General features: G+C 39.5%; 1 protein-coding gene across 1 annotated transcript in view; it reads right to left on the minus strand.

Moving 5' to 3' along the window:
• LOC135324890 (serine palmitoyltransferase 1) overlaps positions 1-17,987 on the minus strand; it is a 36,310-nt gene extending 18,323 nt beyond the window's left edge. Inside the window, exons 1-6 of the mRNA XM_064501941.1 lie at positions 17,798-17,987; positions 14,753-14,860; positions 8,499-8,593; positions 4,762-4,855; positions 4,223-4,295; positions 635-767 (exon numbers count right to left, since the gene is read on the minus strand). Coding sequence (XP_064358011.1) covers positions 635-767; positions 4,223-4,295; positions 4,762-4,855; positions 8,499-8,593; positions 14,753-14,860; positions 17,798-17,863 — 569 coding nt within the window. The 5' untranslated portion in view covers positions 17,864-17,987. The remainder of the gene's footprint in view (positions 1-634; positions 768-4,222; positions 4,296-4,761; positions 4,856-8,498; positions 8,594-14,752; positions 14,861-17,797) is intronic.
• Between the last annotated feature and the right edge of the window lie 9,085 nt (positions 17,988-27,072).

Here is a 27,072-nt window from a genome sequence, read left to right on the forward strand (position 1 = left end):
ATATTGGTTCGAAAACAATAGGAAAAATTAAGAAAAATCCATGAAGGACTATTAAAACCTAAATCTTCCCTTTGGCTCAGAAATTTCTGAGTGTTTTACACTGTTTCTCCTGGTATTTTACTCTTCCCTATACAAATTGCTACTGGCTACTCTCAGGGACCAGATACTGGGCTTGCTGAATCCTTGGTTTGACACAGTATAGCTGTTCTTATGTTATGTTAATCCATAGTGATCTTTATCCAACTAATCCATTGCAAAAATGCAGGATGGGAACAACTGGCTTGCAAGAAAGGTGAAAAGCCAGCAGTAAGTAAGAGAAAAGCACATATGACCATACACTTTCTTAGGAAGAAAACTAATATCAGACTTCCATACACCCTTGTATACACACACCTTGTGTTTCAGCTGAGCACCCAAGTCTGCTTTTCCTTGGAAAAAAAGCAGTAACTGGTTTGTATTTGGAGTATTTGGAAAAAAAAAAAAAAAAGAAAAGACATTTGAGCTTTTTAGTATTTTGTTATACAAATAGCATTATGTTCTAAATGGTTAAATTAATAGGACTTACAATAATCAAAAAAATATTTGAAGGAGGACTCTTAAATCTGCAGTTTCCCAATGAGAAAACAGTACTTACACAAACACAATGTCTCCTCTTTTTGAGTATGCAGGAATAGCACTGGCAATTGTTGCAAATCCATATGAGTATATAATAGCTTCCTCTGTCCTCATGAATTTTGCAAGTCGTTCTTCTAATTCTAAGTGCACATCTACTTGAGAGAAAAATTAAAACAAACTTAGACAGTTTCATTGCTTTCATATCAGAAAGACTATGGCTGCTTTAACAATCATCTAATGATTGTTTACTTGTAGTAACAGCATTACAACAAATAACTTACCAAAAAAACAGCTGGAATCAATCCAATCTTAAACTGACAAGTATAAGCCACTATTAATCAGCAGCTTTACTAGATTTGAAAATATTTAAGTAATGTGGTGCTCTGACGTTGGTAATTAAAATCTATTTGTGATTAGACCACAAGTAAACGAGGAAGGCTTCCTGGTGTGACTAGGGAGCATAGTTACTACAGTCAGACAATAAACAGCAATGTCATTTATAGCAGTTAATGAGGTCCTGTTGGCAGATCATCAGTTTTTCTAAGCTGAGGCTTCCACTGCATCTAGCACCGCTATCACTATAATTGGAAACTGCTCTTGTCAGGCTGCAATCACATTGTGTGTCCCAAATGCAATTCAGCCAACCGAAGAGGTCATCATCTCCATGCCAGAGATTACTCACCCTTAAGATCAATTGACAAAATCATACATACATTTCCCAAATCAATTCAGTCGAAATCATTCAGGTTAGAAACAAAATAATGCTAAATCAAAAGATTAAGAAGGGCAATACCATGTGGTGAGTGGAGTTACTTCAGAAGCTGCCAGAAGCAGAAAGGTGACCACAAGCTTAAGTACTCTGCCCAAGCAAGACAACCCATATCAGCCTCACTTATTTTAATTGTTTGACTATCTTGCCACTAGGTGCTTCTGCTAGCAAATATGGTAGTTAGGGAATTGCACCTTTTATCAGCTGAAAACAACACTGAAATTCAGGGCAAATAGAGGTCGTTAGAATAGATCAAGTGCAACTTGTAAGATCACCTCTAGCCAAATGTTATCTTTTTGCAATTATCCAAAAAGTTCATGGAAACTAAGTTCAAATGAATAAACACCAATTGAACACATAGATTCTTCAATAGCCTATGAGCCATGGTTACTCCTGTGTTGATATTTCTAGCCAATGCTTTGTTTAACTTGTGAATTTGAAATACAATTAATTAAGGCTTCACTACTGTTCCACCGTAATAAAAACAGGATACCACCTAACTTGCCTATTCTTCATTGCAATAATTTGCTTTAGTTATTTCAGTCAGGTTACATCAGTTGGATTAGCCCACCTGAAGGGAGAGCTGCAATCACTAACTACAGTATATTTGCACAGAAGAAGATATGAATGAAACATCTTTCTGCATACTTACGAAACCTTAATATAGCTAGTAATGTCAACAATTGCAGAAAAGTGCCAGTTTAGAGTTTAGCATGTGCTAGCATCCAAGTCAAGAGTAGAACTACTGAGACCAAAAGCCCACATCTCCTTTTATAAATCTTTTCTCCTAGCCCACCCTTATCTTCACGGTTCGGAAGAGTACTGAAACGATGTCTGTTAGGTAACCTACGAAACCTAAAAAAAACCAAACAAACCAACCAACCCTCACCTTCTCATTATGGAGAAAATGACCATAAAGATTCAGAGTCATGCATGAATATACTGACATTTCAAGGTTACCATGGGATAAAGGCATGCAATGCAGCTTTCCGGGATACAGCAGAGAAAAAGCAAGAATTTCTTAATAGGGTCGCATTAAATCTAAGAAAACCCTTCAAACAGACAGAGATACAAAGAATCAAGTCTCCACTCAGAATAAATTAGAACACGGTATCTACCTTCCCAAGAAGAAGCGAATGCTAATACCGCTATGAGATGTCTGCCCCTAAGAGGGACTAATTCTGAGTGAAAACTATTGACAATCATCAATTAAATCCTATACGGGAAGCAAGAGTGGAACTATATAGTTCTAGACACAACATAACTCATTTACTGAAGTCACAATGCATAGAAAGCTTCTGACGAGTTCAACGTCACGGAAATAACAAGCGTTTCATACCCAAGATTAATAATCCTGCAATATTTTAGCGTTTAATGACAAGGAGACATGGGAAGCCAGTTTGGGATCTAACCAGAGTAGTGGGTGTTTGTCTCAAATTTGAAACCAATTCTCAATTATTTTATTTGTAAAAGATGATCTCTGAAACTGGTCAGTAACACTGTTTCTTGTCTAGTGATGTCATGCAGCAATATTACAGATTGTACCCCCTGCTTTGTGAAATGAGGCATTTATGCAATGAATTCAGAAGCCAATGAACAGCAACCAAATTAAATACAAAAAATAGACCACTAAAGAGAGCAGGAAACAACCTGGAGAATCTCTCATTTACTAGAGATAACCAACTTTTAATCACAATCTATCTCAAATAATTACTAAAAAGAAGCACCAAAGTGGAAAATTTCACTAAGCTTGGAATCAGGCTGGACTTAAAGTCCTCAAGTTTCCTTGAGCTTTTCAGTTTTTTTTTTTAAAGAGCCTGAATGAATTCCCACAGATTACTGCTGAACTATGATCAACTGAGGGAACCTAGCTTCCTAAAAGCTCACTAGTAATCAACACGCTACCATCACCTTGTTTAGAAAAGAATTATACCTCCAGACTAATGAACGATCTTTAAGATAGATGTTCAAAGACTCAATTTTGTTCTGATATATAGAGTATTTATGAAATTAAAATAGATGTAGCAACTATGTGATCATGGAAAGGACTAATTTGATTAACTGAAAAAGTCCAAGTTAGTCTTATGCTGAATTCAGGTCAAGCCTAGCTCTATGAAATCATTTGAGTACAAACATGCTGCAAATTCCACTACTTCTGGGAAGCATCAGGAAAGCTCACAAGACAACAAATCAATGTTTTTAGCCTACAACTGTGCAGCTATTCATTTATTACTCTCTAGTTTCCAGTCAGTATTTTAAAATACCAACATCTATGAAGAACCATTTCCAGAGGCTGATATTTAACAACTTGCTTCTTCTTAATAAGAGTGAAAAAACCCTCAGTAACACCCTCTCACACCATGCAAACCTCTTAATTAAAACATTAAGGTCATAAATAAAGAAAAATTACATTCTTACTACATTAGATAAACTTAACTAAGCTTTATCATAGAACCCAAAGGTCAGACTGCCCTCTTGTGGCCTACTTAAAAACATATTACTAACTTACACTCACAAATTCTTCATACTTGATTAGATGGCTAATACACTTATTTTCTCTACTGTGGTGATCAAAACTAAAGCAGACTATATTTAACTTTGTAGCTTTCCTCCAAGAGCAGTACTGAAAGGACAGAGTGAGAAAAGGCATAGAAACTGATAAAAACCAATGCTATAAATGCTGCTGATCCTTACCATTGCAGTAAAAAAAATTGTTAGAGGGTAATTGTTCTTCAGAGTGAGGGAAATAATTTGCTGCCTATATGTAGGACTATTTTGTCCAACTCACTACCCCAGTCTGAACATCTTTAAAGGTAAATTTAAAAAAAAGTTACTGACCAAAAGTACCATAGAATCCTCTAGGTCCACAAGTGCCAACACCATACTTCTTCAGAGATGCCTGGGCTGCATTCTTTAACAGAAAAAAATTACATGAAACATTTATTCCTAAAATAGACCACCAACTCTTCTATACAATTCACACAACTTTATGCCACTGTACATGTACTAGTTCTTGCACTGTAACATAACCAGCTTAACAGAAAGTGTAACAGTATACTGAATTCTGTGAATTTATTTCACATCACAGCTATTTTAGATTAGTGTTTAAGCATCGTTGTGTTCTAATGAAAACTCATAGTAGATACTAATATAACGTGATAATCAACAACTCCAAATATGTGCATCAGATAAAATTTTAAAAAATTTTAGAAAAAAATGTAAATAACACAGAATTACAAGGTTTATAATTTTCCTTGCTATTTAGAAGTAGCAAGAAGTTCCTTGACAGAGTCTGTCCTTTCTGAAGCCATTTCTAATTTTGAGTTAACATACAAACTGAAAGAATCATACAATACACAATAACAGGAAGCACTCACCTTAACCTTTTCATTATCCAAAAGTCCAAGGAAATTAAATGATGCAAAGTTTATACATTCCTTGCCATTAACGGTGATTTTATGAGTGGGAGGACTAAAAAGATTAGAGAGATCTATTGTTATGAGTGAAGAGTTACTGTTTTCATAAACAGTCAAACAGTAGCTGAGCTTTGTTTTTCAACAGTAGAAGGCAAAAGCATTTTCAAAATTCCCTTTTCCCACTTTTTCCTCTTTAACTGCCAATTGATATAAAAGTTCAGTGTCAAGGCACAAATATACTACCAATCTCAGCTAAAGCCATATTCCTGTAGCTTTACAAAGAGTCCTTAAATTTCTTCCTGAGATATTTAGTTTCTTCATTCTTATTGAAAACTTATTTCATACAAAGTTAACTCTGGAAAAGATGAATAAAACTTCTCCTTTAAAAGTGATGTGTATTTGGAAGAAGGAATACTGTGAATGAAAAGAAGGAAACTTGCTTGCTACTTCAATGATAAAAACAAATTTTAAAACAACGTTTTTATCATAAAGCAAACATGCAATACCATTCTTGTACCGAAGAGTAATTCTAAAATAGAGATACTAGCTGTAAGCAGATAAAAGTATTCTGGCTATCTGACATCTCCAATTTCCAATTCTGTTTAATCCATACGAGTTTGAGTAACTCAAGTAATCAGAAAATACAAAGTGTGTAAACATGCAATATGAACAAAAGAACAATGAGAGCACAGTATATATGAAGGGAAGAACGGAAAATATTTTTGCCCTACAAAAATTATGGTTTAGAGAAACAATTACTTAAAATTTAAAGAAAAGAGAAAAGTAGTTATTACCCCTTTAAATATAAATATCATATCTATATTCTGTAGTCCAATACCAACCTTGTTTCAGCAATTATACAATTCAATATTACAAACTCAAAAGCCTCACTTAAATCATTCAAAGCAGTGAGAAGTCTCAAAGCTATGCCTGAATGCAAAACCTTATATCTGTCCATTTCCATATATATTGTCAAATATTGAGATCCTATACTATTTCTCAAAAACAATAGTTCCAACAAGTTTTTCCCATGTGGACACTGCATCATGCAGTTTTCAAAAACAATCAAAACTAAACAATGCTGCTCACATGTCAAGTGTTTGCACACAGCTGCTCAGAATCTAGGTGCTGACAATACTTTAATGGGTATATTTGGTGAACGTATGCCAAACACAAAGTTTAAGTCAAAGTTACTTGCAACAATTTAAGAAAAACACTGAAGAGCCTGAACTTCTGAAAAAACATGAAAAAAAATTTAAACCTGTTCACTTTGAAGATTAAGTATATGCTGCTTTGATCGAGCAATTGTAAAGCTTGCAAAACAGCTTTGGAAAGTTTTCATCTAATACGCTGCATGTGCCATGAATCTCTTCTCTTTGTCATTCTGTCACATTAAACTGATACAGCTGAAAGAAGAAGTCCTGCATTACTACTATGCACCTTCTCCTGCACAGCAGTAACTTTATACAAACGTGCAGCAAACTGACTTGGGGAACTAATCGTCTTTGAAATTAAAACTGGATCAGTTCCTCAATCTGGCTCATCAATGAGCTGTACCAAATGTTGATGACCAAAAGTCAAACAGCTATTTATGTTCACAGGTGTTTGCTAGAGCAGGTTTATGCCTATGCATTTGGGCATTAACACAGGGATCAGTGTATTCCCAGCATGCTATTAATCTGGTAAATCTAAAGTAATTTGCCTCCCCAGCACTACCTCTCAGTCCTAGAATATATACTAATGTTCACTAACAACATGCCCCAGACAAAGCTGCAGCCCTCACCAAAACACGGCCATATTTTGCTATCAGATTTTTACCCAACCTTCTAAAGAAACATTCATGGTTAAGCAGAAACCACTCATGGAAAAATTTAGTGCAGTAAATAATTATACCCAAGATATTTATGTTAACAATATCATAAAGCCTTCTTCTCAACCTCAAGAACAACATGAACAATAAGTCTTTGCAAGAGGAAAAAAATGATTTTCTTTACAGTTTCCCTCATTTTGCTTCCTCTAGTATAACACATTTCTTAAGATATCATTGTATCGTCACAGTGTTGCTTATCATTCAGCAACATAAATCACTGGAATCTTGTTTAAGCAAAAAAAAAAAAAAAATGCTGACCAGAAAAAGCATGTTAACAGATATGAGGCACAAACTGTTTTACACATTGAGTCTGCCCTCCCTCCAGACTGTCAGTCAAAATAACTTTTAAGATTTTACTGAAATATTTAATACTTCCTAGAGTAGTCATAAGGCTATACAAACCCAATCCACACATTACATCAAATATGGAGTATTAAACCACTACAAATGAATATAAATAAGGCATACCTAAGTCACTGTTCATGGAAGACATTAACACATGATAATCAGGGAAAGAGGACTACCCCGTTAGCATCAATATGGTTCCTCCTAAAATACTAATTAAAAAGGGGACAGAAATGCTCTTGAGTTGCAATTAGGATAAAGAAACTTTCATTTCTGTATTAACTCTGAAATGTAGCCTAAGTTTACAGGCCAAGTTTCAAGCTCATAGCTGTTCCGCATCTTACAGGAAGGTGGTTAGCTAGCAGATTAAATCTTACCAGATAGATGCCAGGTTGTCCTCACAGCTGCTATTAAGTTTAACAGCCACAACATATTAACATTCTATTGGAATATGTTCCCTGCACTGGAAGGTTCTAAATAATTTAAGCATTTTCTGAATCAAGCTAAAAGGTTTCTTTGTTCTAATCTTTTTTTTTTAAAAAAAAAAAAAAAAACAAACCCTCCCTTTACTCTAAGGTACTGCTGGTTTCAAAATCCTGAACAACAACAGAGGGGGAAAAAAAACCCAATCCTTCTTCATATAACAGAAGTCAATTAAAATAGACATCCTTTTTTCAAAGCAGGCATTTCTTCAATGTGGTGGCTGAGCCGTCAAAACGGAGCTACTTATGAGAGCAAATGATCGTGCTCTGTCACTACATTATTTTAAAATATTAGTGTCGCTGGCAGGATATTAAGAATGCTTACATTTTATAAGTTACCAATATAAATAAACAAAGTTGAAGCTTGGGAAAGAAATTTCAAAGCAATTTCTGAAATACTGCGACTCTTGGCTAAATCATTACAGATGTTCTTATAAGCCTCAAAACACATAAGAAAGTAATGCTGACCCATAATTTCCTCACAAAACAACTATGCCATCAAGCATCTCCATTTTTAATTGTCCAAATCTACTACCTTTAAAAGGAACTACGTTTCATGATGTACCAAACGGCTAGCCACAAAATCAGTCTCATCTGAAATGTTTTGTGATGATACAGTCCCCTTAACTCCAGTCCCGCAAAAGTCGGTAACCACTTTTGGACCTCTAAGCCTACCCTAATATTCAAACAAAATTAAAGACAAATTAAAACCAAACAATATAGACCCAAAATAAATGCTAAGATAAAGCCCCCACACCAATATTTTAAAAATTGCTGAATTAAAGCATTTAAATTAAGAAACATTATCTTAAGATTGTCTTGATAAGGTGGCACAGAGGAGACCTTCTCTTCAGTGGCAAATCCAGTCCTGTTATCTATAAAGGCAATTCATTCATGAAAGCTTTTAGGGGTATTGAAACCCTTAATTAGCAACATGCTAAAAAATATGGTCATCAAGTGTTCAAGCTGAAACAAAAACAATTTACTTCAGTTAGATTTACCCTGAAACAATGTTATAGTTGAGAGCTGGGTGATCTTTTGATACAGGAGGAACAAGCGGCTCTGGCTGCCACTCTTCAATCAATTCTTCTTTTTCCTGAAGAAGAGAAAAAAATACATTGCTCAAAAAAGATTTCCAGTAGAAAAAATATATTCTAATAAATAGCTGATAACAGATATATGAGAAATGTTGCACACCAGTATATGACACCTTTCTGAGACACTTGAGATTGGCATTATATCAGCATGATCAACTGAGCAGCTCTGCATTCTTCAAAGGGAATGAGATGTAAACAAAGACAGCGCAACTGTCTGTGCATTAAAGATTTTATGGTAAGATAATCAAAAGAAGAGATACTAATTTGGTGTCCCTGCCAAATTTTAATCAGTACTATTTCACTCCGACTACTATGAAAATCCTCCTCTACAGTATATGCGAGTAACTGAATACAAATTGAATAATAATTGAATACAAATTACCTCACTTCATATTCTAAAACATTCAACAGTGCTATTTAAACAACCATGGTACTAAAACACTAAGCAAAATAACACATATACGGGCAGGATGTGGTGGAGAACACAGACTGCAAAATATTCAAAAAGAGCAGCACAACTATTAATCCACATCCTTGCCTAACCATGCAGGAATAGCAAAAGCATATTCATTTTCAAAGTGCTTTACAAATATATAGAAAAACTCAGTTAAATAATTTGCTGAAGGACATGCAGAGGACCAGCATCCCATATACATTAGACTAGTCCCACATAAATTTACTTTATTAAGAAACGAGACACAACACAAAAGACATCAGCAATTACTAAGGCAAATCATCTAACACTTTCTTCATACATGAAGGAAGAACTTTTACAGAGGATTATTTACCAGTATAACAAGACACATCTGATAACACAGTTGTTAATATGCTAACTTTGAATTTTATGACCACAACGGTGTTACATTTCTCTATTACTTCTCAAAGCAGTAGAACATTTAAGGCTGCTTATTTCAATACCTAAATATTAATACTACCATTAATTTTAAAAAATAACTCAGCAATAACTTTTTCCATTTTGATTTTTTTCAAATATACCTTTCAAAGACTTCAAAGTAAAAAAAAAAAAAAAAAAAAAAATTAAGATGTTAGAAATCAAAAGGAAACCATAGGCAATAATACATGTTCAACTCTTCTTCACTTTCATCGCTTTCCTTTTACTAAGCTAATGAATAACTTCATTTTAAAGTATTTCTGGAATATTAATTAATATCCCAAGAGTTCTGTAAAGGTCTATTTCAAGACTCAAATGGAAATTTCAATAGTTCTGTATTTCAGAAAAGATATTTTTATAGGAGCATAGTCACTTGTATTTCTAATATTTTGCAGATGTACTTTAAATACCTTTTTATTTTACTTTTTCATGTTAGATTTCTTACTAGAATTTTACCCAAGGGGCATATAATTGAAAGGAAATAAATGCCATTAATATGTGCAACAGAATTAAATTTAAATATATTCAATATTTTGAAGTGGCTACACTTATGTTAGAAGAAGTGCTTAGTTTCTTTATCCGCTGTAGACAGACCACTGAGCCTTGCATGCAGTTGCAGCACATGCATTGGAATGCTGCTCTGTTTCTTTGGGAAACAGTTAAGCATTAAGGCAGGGGGTACACATCTGCTCTATACCAATGCCATTCATATGCACGGTGCAAATTTGAATACTTCATTCGAAAACAATCCAAATAAATAACAGAGCACCGAGAACTGAGCAAAGATAAACTAAGCTGTACGTGAATACTATTGACGACTCCTCACTATTGCACTGTATTATCAAACAAACGTCATCTTCAACATAATCCAGCAAATACCCCCATATATTCTTGTGTACAGTTGCCCAGTAGTATCTTATACCTTTCCACAACAGGATTCAAAAAGACTTCTGAAAACCAGAAGAGGATGTCACGATGCATGCTCATACAGTCTTCAATCTGCTCCTCTATAGTTGGCATACACACATGCCTCAAATCCCTGATGTACTGTGTAACTTGCATCAACAGTTTTGTGTTCATTTTAGAGCACAATTTTTTTTTTTTTTTTGCATTAGGAAATGGCATAAATCAGGTGGGAAATGGTGCAGCCTGTCAGTTACAGAAGGATAAACACGGAAATCAGATGCCTAAAGGGGAATGATTTAGAAAGTGTGGCATTTGTTCTGCAGAAATGGTTAAGACTTGAAAGTAAAGAAGGTTTAAATGGTTTTTATACAACATAGTTCAAAAGCAGAGCAGGCACTATAATATCTCTCTTCTTCAAGAGGACAGAATCAAAGCTGAGCAAGCAAGTACTTAGCTTTTTTCTTTTTGCCTTAGTTTTGTTGAACTATGGGTACAAAATGTCATTGAACAGCTTAAATACTTAAATGCAGAAATTCAGTTAAAACCTCTTTAATATGGAGTTTAGCAGAAAGAAAAAGGGTATTTATACAAAGACACTAACTACAATAAATCAGCATAATAAAATTGTAATTGAGATGTGTAAACATCAAGGCAATATGCAATTCCTAATTAGTACTTCTCTCCCTCCCACTCATACTAAGTTGTAGGAAGCTTTGATCCATTCTTTGAAATGTGTGGAGCACACAGAAACTAACAACACAGGTGACAAGACATGGCAATATCCTGACCTTTTTTTTTTTCTTTCCCCCTCAACACAAAATACAATACACAGGAGAAGTGTAAGCATCATTCTCAACAACAAACCTTCACTAGTTCTAGCTAAGGTTCACTCTCATCTGCTACATCATTGCAATTTAATGGACATAGAGACATAAAGGTCAAACATTTGTAACTTCCGGTCTCTGGTCCTCTCCTTCCACATGTATTTCTGTGAGTACTGCACAGGAAGTAGTGAACCAAAAGTTTCTACGACAGAAGTTTCTTTGTTACAGTGGAGGACCAGGGATATTGAAGATTGAAATCAATACCAACCTCAACCTAAAGAGGCCATCCAAACTACAACTGGGCCAGCCAGCTGGCCTCTCCTGCTGACCTTTTAGAGTAAATGCTTACGAGCATCTCTCTCTCTCTTACCAATTACAATTTAAGATACAGTAAAAGCAGGTTTTCATAGAGTGACTGTCTTGGAAAGCCTTTACTCCAATGTCCTCACATTTAGAACAGCACTTCTGTCTTGTACCTTCCACAGATGCATCAAACTTCAGACCAATACAAAGAATAAAAATGTTAATTTTCAAGTATACAAAGAAAACAGTTTTTAATTTGCAACTGCAACATCTTCAATATATACCTGATTCACATAGTTCTCCTCAGTTCACTGTATGACAAAACCCTTTTGATGAAAAAACCCAGTGCCAAACTGCCAATTTCTCTTACTCTGGCTGTAATGTAAGCGAACTCCTCTCTCAGCTACTCCTCTTTTATAATTTTTATGCATACATACATATATGCTTATGGTTTGCTGTTCTTTTTTTTTTCCTTTTAATTTCTATTTTTAAAGACCAGATACTTTGGGTAAGGGAAGTACTTAGGTGCAAACAAATCCAAGACAAATTATGTAAACAAGTTGCTTTGCTGACCCTGGTTTTCAAACAAGGTAACAATTACCTTCATGAAGACAGCTCTTAGGTAACACAAGTGTTTTGAAACAGTGTAATACCCATATTAATGTGTGCATATTGACACAGATTTCTTTTTATTTGCAGTCATTGCACTCCTCAAAACATGGGTCTTTAATTTGATATTTACAGAATCATAGTATAATACACCAGCATATCGTAAATTGGCACAATGAGCATGCTAGTTAGAAATTTCTCTCTTTCAAGCTGTATTAATATTTAAAAGAACTTTCACCTATGTAGGGAGCCTTGTCTCAAAACAACTGAAAACCTTTATAAGAACAGTCTACCTCCATTCTTCTCTGCAGAAGATCCAATGCCTGAACACTACCTGTGCAAGAGACAGCAGCTCTCTTGGTCTACAAGATTTCTAGGCTATTTATTAAACATTTTTCTCTGACAGGAACTCACCAATACCCTGACTAATATCGCTGTAGTAAAACTGTTCTCATACTACTGCTGTAATGGAAATTCTGAAACCAAGGAAAGCAACTATTCCTCCCATACACAGATGTAAGATGTTGCTCTTAGGACTTCAGAGATTTTGCGAGAAGCTCAGTATCATTTATTTCAGAGTAAAAGTCATATCTGGCGGGCTTCTTCCTTTCATACAGACACTTGGTGGCTGAAGAGAGTGCACTGCATCATCCTGCAACAAGCCATCTCCTGTAACCCATTCCACTGTTCACTGGCACTTTGCTACTTTTCTAGAGATTCCATTTTTGATGAGAATTCCACAAGAATTTATATAAGTAGCATCCTGTCTGGCCATTGATTTATTAGTACCTCCTGAAATCCTGAGCTATCAAGGACCGACAGTGACAGAGAAGTACTCCATCTTCCTAGTTCATGATTCAGGAAATTTTGTTATTAAAGGATGACAGACAATCAGTCTGAAAGTTGATTCCTGCTTAGAATTGGTTTGGAAGCACTCTTGCTACACATTTGACCAAACTCAGAACGCATCTTTAGGATGGGTTTCTTCACTATTTCAGAAGGTTTCAGCTTTGTTCAGGTCACCAATTATTGCATCCAGTTTGATGCAAGAGTAACAAAGCGCTTTTTTCCACCATCTATGGCAAAGAGGATGAATCTTTCAAAAAAAAAAAAAAAAAAAAAAAAAAAGTGATTTTCCAAAATACCAGGGATCAAAACCATCTGGCAAGAAAACTCTATTCAATGAACTATCCTAGTTTGAGAGTAGACTTTTCCCTAGTAGATTTAAAGACAACCAGGGGCTACTTAAAAAGCTGCAGCATGTCCTCCTAGATGATCTGAACATTCAGTGCTTCACCAGGCTGGAGTCCTCCTCGCACTCACTCCTCCTCTGCGTTCTTCATAAACAAGGCAAACATCAAGAATTGGATGATCCGTTCATAAGCCTTTTCAAGCACAGAACTTAAGTGCCCTTTCTCGATTCCTGCTCAGTTAATTTCTTACTTGTTTCCTATAAAAAATATATTACAGTGCTAGGACACTCTAAGCTTGTTTAACAGGTACTCCCTTTCTAAACGGCATGTTTCCTGCAGATTTGCTCACCTCTACAGCCCTATGTCTACAGACCTTGCATCCTATTCAATGATCCTGAAACACATTGCACTGTAAAGCCCACAAGCTTAACATGTATCCTTAGTGCGAGTAAGATCAAAGCATGCAAGTGTATTATATATTTGGAATGACAAGGTATAAAAAGGGCTGCTGTAAAATACCCATGAATCTGTTTTGCAACCTCATGAAACAAACCTCCTCTGCATCACAAAGAAATTCCAGCTTTTTATGCTATTCATGAAGGATAGCAGTCTCTTAAGTTCCAGCAAACAAAGCCTGTTAGTTACCTGCGATTTCTGACCAACACCTCACACAAACAAGCCAACTGTCACATTGCATTACATTCCTATAGTAGATCTGTCACTGAAAAAATTAAAGGCTTCTTATTCATCCCGGCATTTTCACATTAAGACAGTATGTCCAAGCATCCTTCAGATATATTCATTGCATCCTCTGACATTATGCAGCAAGCCCAATTGCAAACCGTGCCTCAGACAAACTAGTCCTGGGAAATCTCCAGAGCAAATTCTATTCATTCCTGATAGTCTCCAGCCAGAAGTCATGGAGAAATTTCAGTCTTCACACACTATTACAGCCTTGTTTGAGACAACTGCATTGCAACTAGAATACAGAGGTCTCCAGAATTCACTTAACACTTTAAATTCTGAGAGTTATTGCTCACAGATATCACATGCATAGACTGATTATTTTCCTACTGTTTACAATCCAATAATTCATGGATATTTTTTAAATATAGTTTCCATTTTTAAAAGAAAGCCATCTATAAAGTAGAACTGGTGCCAGGTTTTCATAGCTCAGCAGTTCTTCTATGCTCACATCAGTTCTTTTATACTTAAACTCTCCACTACAGCGTTTACATTAAGAGCAAAATCTCCAGTGTTTAAGTACTAAGCAGTTTCTTACTCCAAAGTAAGAAATCCTTTGAAATCACCACTAAAAAAAAAAAAAACTCTAGCCCAATTTGTGATGCAACAGTCGTTCAACTCATTGAAGTTTGAGCACATTAACAGCTATAAACTGATGCTCTAAAGAAGAATATTTTTCCAACATACCTTAGGTGTTAGATCAGATCGTTCTTGAAGCTTATAGGTCTTGGAGAAAAGGAGTCTGATTATCCATAGTATTAGAATTCCTTCCAAAATGAGATGGTAAGCTGGGGCCTGAAAATAAAGCATAAAAGTATTCTATTTGAATAAATCTGATATTTTGCAACAGTTTTGTCACCACTAATTATACTTCTAGAAGAAACAAGGTTGCTTTTCGCCAGCTGATACCTATTTCTGAATCACTAAAAATTATAAATATATGAAAGTGCACTGCTTTGCAACTACTCCATGCGGCTATTAACTTGAGTTTGAATGGATTTACTCTATTTGTTAATAAACAACTTTAAAATGATACAATAAGTAGTTTCAATTTTACACATGCAATGAATTGAGTACTGAGAGCTGAGGCACTGCACATAGACCTTAAAAGTTGCAACAGTAACTATGCAAGCAGAAAGCTTTCACAATAGCAAACTGAAGGTTTCTGAGAGCTTGAAGGTCTGTCTCACTGATAGCCACCAACTTCAAGCACAGATTCTTGCAACTATATAGTCCAATAGTAAATCACAGACAGCAAAAGCTACTAGTGCTTACAAGTAGACATCATCCTGCCCACAGAGCCTATTTTTGCATTCTAACACTTAGTCTGACAGGCGCTTTGTGCTGGTATAACCCAGCATGGACACCAAAAGCAGTTTTGCCCCCATGCCACTTACTCTCTTGTGTGGACACAAGAGGATTTACAAATGTACACAGTAAACCAGAACAGAGAACTGATCCAAGTTAAAGCTAGCCTCTTTGGATGGCTGGGGGGGGGGGGGGGGGGGGGGGGGGCGGGGCAAGTTTCTTCTGGCAGCAGAATGAGTTTAAAGCATACGTGGAACTACGGTATCAGTACTTAACATCTAGTTTAAATGATTGGTTTAGTTATTCCATTCCAGCAAGGTTCCAATCTATGCTGTGAAAGTCAATCATTTGTAAAGGACTGAAAGTGCATACACATTAATACACTCCATGTTCAACTCAGGGGAAAAGTTTCCAAGTATCAACAGCTTCTGGTGGGACCTGACATGCAAACAAAGGAAACGGAATGCATCACATACCCAGAAACAAAAGGAAATTGAACACCAAGTTTTAAAACTAGTGAAGAGTTCTACAGCATATTAGAATACAAACAATAAAATTATCATTTGTAGAGCACTTTTTAGTTCAGCAAAGAAATTAGGAACACATCTGCGGTACAGGCTCCAGGATAACACAAGCAGACCCAGTAGAGAAGCAACAGATGTCCTTGCAAACTACCTTCCCATGCTTCTCTGTACCTACAATTATCCTGCATTCAGTGCACCACATGTACTACTAGCTTTGGTAGCAAAGCACTTCTGTGCCTATATTGCAAGCCCTAGTATAAATATCTTTAAAAGTTACCAGTCATTGCCTTTGGAGTACCAGGCTGTATTTTTCCCATTTTACAAAACAAATGGGCCAATACGATACTGAGAAGGCAACCTCAGTGAGAGGAACAGATGTTGTCAGCACCACGCTCTTGAAAAACAGCATTTGTTTAAGTGCCAGATCCTGAGGCTGTCTTTTGGGAACTATTAGTCCAGCACTCAACATTTAGTCCTGGCATTACAAACAATGTCAGAAACACGTAAAAATTAGCTAATCCTTGAATCCTGAGGAATCACATTACCTGTTCACATTTAATACAGAGTAAAATTGAGCAAACTTCTCTGAATAAACTATTCCAAGACTCTCCCAATTATATGCCAGGGCTCTGCTGCTTCCTTTCCACCTGCCTAGTTTTGCAGAGAAAGGAAATCAAATAGAGGACTCATTAGTATCACCCCCACTGAGCTCCTGATCTGTAGATGGAGAAAACCACAGGCAACAGAGTGAGAAGAGCGTGTTACCTGACAGCAGTTTAAAGCACCACCTAGGAAAGACACAGAAGCAACAATTTCTAACTAGAAGCTAGCTAAGCACTTGTTAAATTGCTCACCTCTAGTCACCTAAATCCACAAACTACACCGATACCACAGACTGCAATTTTTTCAAGGGTCTGTTATTTTAAAAAATACATGGTATATTCAATCTCTGCTGCTTTCAAAAGCCAATCCTGTTTTCCCAATGGTCAATTTACTTAGGAGGAAGAAAAGGAAAGGAAGTGGATTGTTGACACGGCAGTACTGCCCATCATTAAGGCACGCTTTTTATATCCTGAAACAAAGTCTAAGTACAAACGTGCCATGCTGATCTCCTCCAAGAGAACTCTGATATAAACACTTAAAGGTTTTTTCTTCTTTTGCAAATAAGGTTTATAAACTTTCTAAAAGTTTGTAAAGTTTATAAAAAAAAAAAATAAAGTTTATACCAACCCTGACCTTGTACTCAAAGAATGCAGTTCATGAAGTTCACCTTACCAGGCTGTAATGCCCAAATATAAACCTCACATATAACTTTATAAACTGATAAATATAGTAAAATATAGTAAAATATATATATTAGTGTACGCGTTTATGTATGCATACACACAGACACACACTTCTACAGTAGCAGTTTTACATAACAAGGAAAAGGGCTCTGATTCAAAGGGAGTTCCTGATTTCAATGAAGGTAAAACACAATCTGAAGACAGACACACTCTGCATTTCTGGGCGCACTACCCCTGCGAGAAACCCCTCTCCCCGCGACCAAACAAAGCTCACCGGTTACCAGACCAAGCACGGGCTCTGCTCTATCTTCCCACTCTCTACTTCAGAAATAAGCGATCCCACCGGCTACCACACGAGACAGCCCGGTAGCAGGACGCCTTCACACGCATCACCCAAGCTCCGACAGCCACGGGACACGCGCGAACCCGCCCGCGGCCGGCTCGGCTCCGCGCTCCGCCGCCGACAGAGCCGGCTCCGCGGCGCCCCCTGCCCCACATGCGCCAGCAGCGGGTCCCTGCCGCCTCGCCCGCCCCGCGCCGGTAGCCGGGCGGCTCCCCCCTCCACGGGACCGGGACCGGGACCGGGACCGGACGCGCACCCCGCCGGGCCGCACCTCGTAGAAGGCCTGCACCATCTCCACCAGCACCCACTGCTGCCCCATGCCCACCGCTGCCGCCATCGCCGCGCCTGCCCGCTCGCTTCCGCGTCTGCGGCGCGCCCGAGCGTCGCCGCCGTACGCCGGCGCGAGGGGCGGGGACGCGGGACCGGGACCGGGTCCGGGTCCGGGGCGAGCGCCCCCTGCCGCCCGGCGGGAGCGTGCTGCCGCCTGGCAGGCGCGGAGGGGGCAGGGGCGAGCGCAGAGCGAGGGGGCGCGGCAGGGCGGTCGCGCCGTGTGCCGCCGGCACCATGGCCCCGGGCGGGCGGCGGGGAAGGCGGCTGTCTCCCCGGGGCGGGTGCAGCGCGAGGCACGGCCGTCCGTTAACGGTCGGGCCGCCCTCGCGCCGAGGCGCGAGGCACGGCGATGAGCCGTTAGAAAGCGCGCAAAACACCCGCGCGGGGGGCTCCTGCGGCAGGTGGCGGCCCGGGCTGCGCCATGAGGGGTTCCTCAGGGGCCGCCTGCCGCCGCCGCTGCTCCTCCTGCCCAACCTGAGGGTTGTGGGGCCACCACGGGTCCGGGGGGTCTGGGCTGCTCTGCACGCCCCTCGCGCAGCCATAGCGTGCAGCCCTCGGAGCTGCCACCGGCTGTAAGTCGCATGGCAGCATCTCACGGACTGCGTCAACACGGTTTCAGGAGCAGTGCTAATGAAACAAGGGAAGAAGTAGGTAGATGGAGATGCCAATTTGGAGCAGCCTTTGATGTCACAAGTATTAAAAGCTGCAAGAAGGAAGAAAGCACAGAGGAGGAGGAAGAAGAGAACCATGCTTTGCTCCCCCCCCAAAAGAAAAATAAAAGGTTGTAGCAACTATGCCAGTCTCATGATCACCAGCAAAAAAGATTTTTCACTGCTTTGAGAAAATGCTCAGGTCTACATTGCTGGACAAGTTCAAGCAACAGCCCCACCCCCCCACAACTGCATGTGAAATCTCAAGGGCAACCTGCTGTATTACTTAAGTTTTGTAGTGGTGGCTTATAAATGTATGTTTTTTCCGATAGTGCTAGTGTAAATCTGAGCTTGGGAACATAATTTTACAATTGTTTCTCCTCAGTGTTATCACAAATTATGGTCTCTCTTGGAGGCCTTGATCAAGGAGCGAGGCTGGATTAGAAAGTTGTGTACTCCTTCAGTGTTCTCAGAAGTGACACTAATTATCAACTGAACTTATTTAAGAAGATAAGCTTGGATGTATTTGTACATGCTTCAGCATTTCTATTTCAAAAGCAGTATTAAACAACCCAGTGTAATCTTGGTTTAACTTTCCCAATACCTGTAGGCTTTCTTCAGCTTCATTCTGTATCAGATTGAAATTGGTTGAGAGAGAGAGAATCTGTACTTAGATACCTGATTAAAACACATTATTATACTTCATGTCTGTATATATATGTAGTTGGTGACTTTGTTGCTGCAAAAAACAGTTGCTGCGATATTTGGTTCATAAATTTAATGGCAAAAGCAAAATCAGAGTACAACAGAAATAACTTTACAAGTCATTTCAAATAAATAGAGCAATTACAACTTTAAAAACCTTGCCAAAGTGAACAGCCGTAAAAGCTGAACAATCCTGGAGGGCGAAAACTGCCATGAAGAAAAAGAGAGAGAGAGCTTCGTGAACCTGCCTGCCTGCACCTGGATGTGGGGCGGTGATCTGAGTCCCTGTACGCAGCAACACAGGCCTTGAGTGGCTTTCTGAAAGGGCCTGGAGGGAAGGGGAGTTGGAAAGAAGTTTGCTTAGCAAGTGAGTTAGCACTTGATGAAAAGGGCACAAAGGACATTGCTGTTTCAGGAGACATTTGGGAGATACTTCTCTGAAACAAAATGGCAGTAGAGGGCTTCTTACGGTCTTCTGGGAGAGCAGTGGGTGGAACTGCACTCCTTGGGGCTTCGCTCGCTACTCGTCAGGATGGTTGAAAAAACCCTGGGCAGCAATTGGTGAGAGAAGAGATCCTAGGGAAAACCTTCAGTGCTGTGGTAACTACAAGTAAGCTGTAGCTTATACCTACTACAAGCAAACAGTTATACTTTTACAGTAGCTAATTTTTAAAATCAATGAACTTCATTTTGACTGGTGACCAAAGTGTGTAATAGCTATTCTTCCCCCAAATTCTGAACTTAATGCTACCCTTCTCAAACCCTGGCCTTTGCACAGTAAAGAGAAAAAAATGCAGCTTGAGGCTATCTCAAGAGTCCAGACAGAGACAATGAGTGTCCCTTTTGTTTTTAGCTGCATGAAGATTATTCTGGTCATGGCGAAGTACTTGTGTGGCCATCGCATCATGCTGGAGAGGAGTCCTGGGCTCTTGGGAGCTGGCTACTGCTACCACCAGCCTCTATGAATGTGTTTGGTATGCAGCCCAGTCCCAAATTGCCCCCAGAAGCTGTCTTCGTCATATCAGCTGTCTTAGTGAGCTGCTGATTAAGGTGTGCCCCCACTCTCCATGTCAGATTCTGACTTTTGGTGTTTGTAGTGTGCATGTGTGATTGGGAGACTCGGAAGGCCATTTTGGGAGACCCGGGGTGAGTTGTTTCCAGCTTGAACTGCAGTGAAGTTAGTAACATACTTATCAGTAATTCTGGCAGTGAATTCTGAGTTCCTGGTCTGGATTATATTAGGGCTGGGTCACTTAAAATGATGAGCCTATCCCTATTGTTCAGTAGTTTCATTGTTCCAACACAAGGCAACTGCTGCTAATTGCTTAAGGCTGCTGTACTCGTGACAGCAAAAAAAGAGAGGGAGGTGAAGGGAGGAGTCCTTTGCGATGGCAGAGTTTGTGGCCAGGGAGCAAGAGGAGAGAAAAGAAGTCTTGAGTCTACATCTGAACTTAAAGCCCTAACAAAAGCTATTGAGATAGTGCCCTATGGAAATTCCTGTTCCTGAAGTGTCAAATTTCATCTTTCCCCAAAACCTCCAGTTGCACAGTATTCCTAAATTGTTCTTATTCCAGACCTTCCTCACCACCCCACTTGTTTCCCCTATCCTGCTTCAAATTTCCAGCCCAGGTCCCCCAAATCAGCACTTGTGTGCCAGTTATCTAAAGTTATTCTCTGATCACTCCACAGGCAGAAAAATGGGCCTTAATAGGGCTATCAGGAATTTTATTTTTCCTAAATATCACAGAGGCAGACAGTACAAGTTATCTTCCTCCTCCTTTCCTCCATTAGCTCCTCCTCTGGCTTATTCATTCTTATTCTGTTAAGTCTGAGAGAGTAGGAGCTGGGATGGAAGTGAGGGAATGACATCCACCCCCCTCCTACCCTGTTGGGGCTTGCCCCCAGCTGCTTTCAACCTGATACTTTATGGACTGGGAAGGGGGGAGAATGGCAGTAGGACACGCCATCCTTCAGCCTTACTTAATTGTGTAGGGGATAGCAGTGGTTGCTGGCATTCCTGCTTGCATTGCTCTCTTGGAGATATGCACATGGAGGGGAGAGTGGGAAGAGAAATGTGGGAACAGGTCCTGGGAGTCATTCAATCCCTCCCCCCTCACCCCCCCCCCCCCACACACGCACACAGAAGAGGGATGATGACAAAGGAGACAGGGACACAAGGGAGTCTTTGTCACCATTCTCACACAGGCTGGGTGGCAAAGCTTAGCTTATATTGTGTTTTTTGTGTGCCCAATTGTAACTTGTTGACTGTGTGGCTACCTTCAAAAAATAATCCAAGAGCCTTGCCTTAAAGCATTGGGAAAGCAACCCTGTACTGGCAAGGAGAATAGCAGGGTAATACTAGTTATTCCTTTTTTTTTTTCTTCCTTTTTTTTTAAAATCTTGAAATCTGATACTTAACCAAGATGATGCTGGTAGCAAGCACAGAAAATGTCTCAAGTCAGTTGGGAGCAGTCTTAGGTCCAAAAAACATGTCCCAACTCCTAGTGGGAAGCAGAAAGGTGTTGTGAAAGCGTATTGTGCAAGTGCCAAGAAAAGAAGAACTTGAATATCAAGTTCCATAATTTACCTGACACCTGGAGGAGTAATTGTTCACGAGGCGAGTGGAGTGTAGGATAAATTTAGTATTATCTGAAGCCATGTGCCACTGCATCTTGGAAATGTGCATAATCCCAGTTCAGTAGTGAAGTACCTCTGGTTTAACTTCATCAGCAGAAACCTGTCTTAGATCTGCCTAGTAAACATCTGGAAATTGCAACCTCTGACACTAGCTTTGTGTATGAGTAAGGCACCTCCTGGTCAGAGTGGTGGTGCATTCCAGCTATCCCAGACTGTATCATGGCATCATGAACAAATGTGACATGAAGTGGCATAAAATGAAAATGTGATATTTTTCTGGCATACAGTGAGAACCAAATCTGACCTCAACTGTTTGGAGTTAATGACTATTACAATTGTGTAAGAGCAACCATAGTCCTCTTCTCAAAGCATTTTCAGCACATGTAGACCTTTGAAACAACAAGCTGACTTAGCACGGAGATGTAGGCACAGCAGTGCTCCTTGTGCTTACACTTCTCTTTTTCAGTGGCTGTTATCCAGGTGAGTTTGGCAGCACTGGGCTAAGCACCTGAATTTCCAATACGTGGCAGCATTAAGTACCTTAAAATGGAACTGACAACATGCAGGTCCAGTTCTGACATGAGCAAAAAAAACTTGTATTAGAAATTTTTAAGAGCCTCCAGCAGATGTAAACCAACAAACATGGGAAGATGATCAGTATCTCTCTCAGCCAGGCTGCTAGGACCACTGGAAGTACAGACACTGTTTGAACCAGAGTGTTTGCCCAGGAGAGCGCCAGTTACCTATATGCAGTGTTGTAATGCTGCTATTGCAGAGCTACCTAATGTGTCCTGTGTGGCTAAATTCCACACGTCTCTTACTCAAGCTTCAGACATACTCAGGTTGGGTGTTTGCAGCCCAGAGCTGCTTCCTGCACTAGGTGCCTCCACTGCAGAAGGAAATGGATGTGTGGCTCACCCCTTCCTCTCCCCCACCCTAATATGTAGCTGGAGAAGAAGTTGGTGTCCACCTTCTGCTTCAAAACTTTGGTCCAAAAAGCACGCCCCTTACTCCGTTACTGTTTTGTGCAAAATTCATGAATAGCTTTAAGAGCAGGGAGTGGGAGATCTGTAGTAGTTGTCTTTGTCTTTTTATATTTAGAAAGGTAGCTTTCTAACAGTAACACTGTATTCTTAGTAGTATATTAAACTCATATCTTAGCCTCCTGCTGATTTGAATTCACCTTTACCTTGCCTCATCTTTGTTGAAAACGCTATAATAGTTGGCTGCTGGCTTGCAGGAAGGTATCAGCTATAACTAATCTCTTTTTCTCTTTTACGTTTACGAATCAATGAAAAACTTGTCAACCTTGGTCAAAATGTCTTACAAGTATTTACAAATGTGAAAATAGCTGATATAATGGAATAGTTCAAATAGAAGGGGTAAACCATCTATTCAAGTTGTTTAAATCAGGTAAAAAAAATGCAGTACGTTTGAAGTGCTAGCAGTGTGCAGTCATAAGGCTTAAAGCCAGTGATGCAAAAGAAACAAAAAAAAAGATGATGCTATTATCTTATGATAAGTGAAACACACAGAAATTTAAGCTTTGAAGCTGTTTGCAGGATAGAACATATTATCGCACCTTAAAAGCCTCTCTCTCAGTGTGTTCTTTTGTGGGAGTTGTGCCTACGTTGGTAAAAACTGGGGGCATCTAGCCAACTGCAAAATCAGGCCTGTGGGGAAAACAGAGTGTTTCTCTGGCATATTCTAGTTGCTGGGCTTTAATCATAGCATCAAAAAGCAGTTTTGCATAATATACTGTTAGACAAGTGTTTTAACATGGTAGGTATTACTGGTGATTATTTTTGCCAGCATGGGTATCTACAATATTGGGTACACAATCAATAATAGGAATAAGATGCAGTCAGATCCCTAGGTCCAATGACTGGAATCCCACAAAGTACTTTTTTCCAAAGGGAATTTGAGAACCTGAGGACTCTATTGGAGCATAATTACAGGGTCTTAGAGAAAGCAGGACAAAGAGAGGGCTCGTCTTAAATAGTATAACCAATGTCTGAATTGTTATGGTCTAAATCACATTTCTTTTAGAAACCTGAGCACTGTATTAAAATAAGACAGCTTGAATTAGTGTTCTTCACTTCTTGTCCCATATTTTGCTCACACTGAATTGACTAATAGCTATTTCCCAATCATATCTAGGCAGATAGACCTGATGGGCAGATTTGTACGCAAAGCCATTCCAATGGAGTTACTGCACCTAACACACAAAGAAAACACAAAATGTACCTACCTTCCAGCACCAACCTTAATAAATTGGCAATGATCCATCAAGCAGGACAAATTCAGATCTAAGTCTTAAATCCATCCAGGTAGCAGATCATATTCGAAGATTAACAACAGATTTATCCTCCTTGTACTTCCATTGTTAATTATCAATGAATTTTTCTGATGAAAAGTAGAAAAGAACTACTAATCTTTTGCAGGCATTGCAATTTAAAAATACTGTCTGCAGTATTGCAGAACACATCACAACTGGGGTGGAGTTGTGCTGTATGCAATCACTGTTATTCTTGGTTTGGGGAAAAATGGAATGACAGTAAGCATTTGTTGATTTTAGTAAAAGCAAGAGCATCTCTTGACCATGGGGCACAGGGCTCAATTTCTGGTAGTTTCTTACATCCATGTAGCATCATGGGGCATTAAGTATTTTAGTATCAAGTGCTGTCTTAACATTCTCAGATTGCCAGAGCTGAATGTTTAATTCAAGTTTTAAGCAATCTAGAAACCATCACAAACCATCTCCAGGAGCTCCGAGAGCAGGTTGAGCTGCTATGAGAACATAACCCTTGTTTTTCCTCCTTGCTGGCTGGGTTTCTTCACTGATGTCTGCGAATGTTCTGTGCTCTCGGTACCTCCACTGGGTTGGTTCCAGCACACCTTCATTAGTAACACACTCATTGGCTTTGCGACACCTTCAACAGGTGTTGATTTTTTTTTTCCTTTTCTTCGATCTAGCTCATTTGCTATTTAGGTGATTTTGTATTTTAATGGTAATGATGTGGTCTCCAGCATGTGACTGTAAAACTCTTACTAGCATACCTGAATTTAAAAGCAAGAGACTTTAGATGGAGTTACCAGAGTAGAGAGAAGTCTGAAAAGTTATGCTAACTTCAGCATCTTAAAGCGTGGCTTTCCCAATGAAGGAGTTTGCCTCCTTAAAGATACACTTCTAAAATTGCATATAAAAGAAGCAACACAATTTCAGCCAGAAAAACACAAAATAATTGCTTGCCAACTCATCATTCTTGCCACTATACTGAAGTTCAGAAAGGCACTGTAGTGTTTACAGATCCACGTAACACATACCAGAACACAAGCTGAAATTCTTTGTGATTATAGGTAAAATGTGTGTGAATGTGTTGGCAGAGCTAGTCAAGCCTGACAGGCAACACCTTGCATATATTTGCTACCCAGAGAGTTGCAACATAACTGCTATGAATTCAGAACAGATGTGGCTAAAAATATTTTTGAATTGGTAGAGCATTACTCTTTCAAGTTTTGCAATTCTTACCTGGCTTTTAATCCATATGCATTTATCTGAGTAAAAACATAGTTACTCTCTTCAACTGCTGCTTCATAGCCAATTAGTGCAATACAAAGTGAATGTTCTTCATTATTAAGCATCCACAGTTGCCCCAGATGTTGCACGAAACTGTAATTGTAAGCAGTTGACATCAAAAAGATAAACAAACTGGATAAAATGATAAGTCCAGAAAATCAAATGACTGAGAAACCTCTCCCCACTTTTCTGCACAAAGTAAGTGTTGAAATGTATCTGTCAGAGGGATCTGAACAGTAAGGTTGAACAGAGATTTGAGATAACAAAGCAGTCTTTGTTAATACGATGAATGTCTGTGGATTTATAAGATGGATTCTGATCTTTCTGACACCTCTGAAAATCTAGTAAAAGTCTGCTGGATCAAAGAAAAGACTAACTCGTTTTCTGAAGCTTTTCAGAATTTACCAGTGTGCTCTTCAGCATGAAGATGCTTAGTGAAATGCTTAGTACTTGTATAGCTTAGCTTCTATAATATGTTTGCACTGGAAGACAAGTCTGCTGCACACAATTGTTTGCATCAGCCGCTAAAGTTAGTGTGCAATTTCAAAAGAAAAAACTGGCACATCTTAGCCCGTGCTCTCTCTGAATATGCTCTGTGATTATCCTAATAGTTTCTTCCCTTCTCTTGGAGGCCTGTAGCTAGTGGTGTCCCTGAGGGGTCAGTACTGGGTCCAGTATTGTTCAACTTATTCGTCAGTGACCTGGAGGAAGGCACAGAGTGCACCCTCAGCAAGTTTGTTGGTGATACAAAACTGGGAGGAGTGGCTGATAGACCAGAGGGCTGCGCTGCCATTCAGAGGGACCTGGACAGGCTGGAGAGCTGTGCAGAGAGGAACCTCATGAAGTTCCATAAAGGGAGGTGCAGAGTCCTGCCCCTAGGGAGGAATAACTCCATGCACCAGTACAGGGTGGGAGCTGACCTGCTGGAAAGCAGCTCTGCGGAGGAGGACCTAGGGGTCCTTGTGGACAGCAAGTTGACCATGAGCCAGCAATGTGCCCTTGCGGCCAAGAAGGCCAATGGTATCCTGGGCAGCATTAGGAAGAGCATTGCCAGCAGGTCAAGGGAGGGGATCCTCCCTCTCTACTCAGCCCTGGTGAGGCCACACCTGGAGTGCTGGCTGCAGTCCTGGGCTCCCCGATACAAGAGAGACTTGGGGCTACTGGAGTGAGTCCAGTGAAGGGCCACTAAGATGATTAAGGGACTGGAGCATCTCTCCTATAAGGAAACACTGAGAGAGCTGCAACTCTTCAGCCTGGAGAAGAGAAGGCTGAGGGGGGATCTTATCTATACATATAAGTATCTGGAGGGAGGGTGTAAAGAGGATGGGGCCAGACTCTTTAGTAGTGCCCAGTGACAGGATGAGAGGCAACAGGCAAAAACACTGAAACACAGGCAGTTCCATCTGAACATGAGGAAAAACTTCTTACTGTGAGGGTGACTGACCACTGGAACAGGTTACCAGAGAGGCTGTGGAGTCTCCTTCCTTGGAGATATTCAGAAGTGGTCTGGACACAATCCTGTGCAACGTGCTCTAGGTGACTCTGCCTGAGCAGGAGGGTTGGACTAGACGATCTCCAGAGGTCTCTTCCAGCCTCAACCATTCTGTGATTCTGTGAAATGACTGCAATTTTGTGGCTAAAGTG

The sequence above is a fragment of the Dromaius novaehollandiae genome, chromosome Z (genome assembly GCF_036370855.1).
Source record: "Dromaius novaehollandiae isolate bDroNov1 chromosome Z, bDroNov1.hap1, whole genome shotgun sequence".
NCBI classification, from domain to species: domain Eukaryota; kingdom Metazoa; phylum Chordata; class Aves; order Casuariiformes; family Dromaiidae; genus Dromaius; species Dromaius novaehollandiae.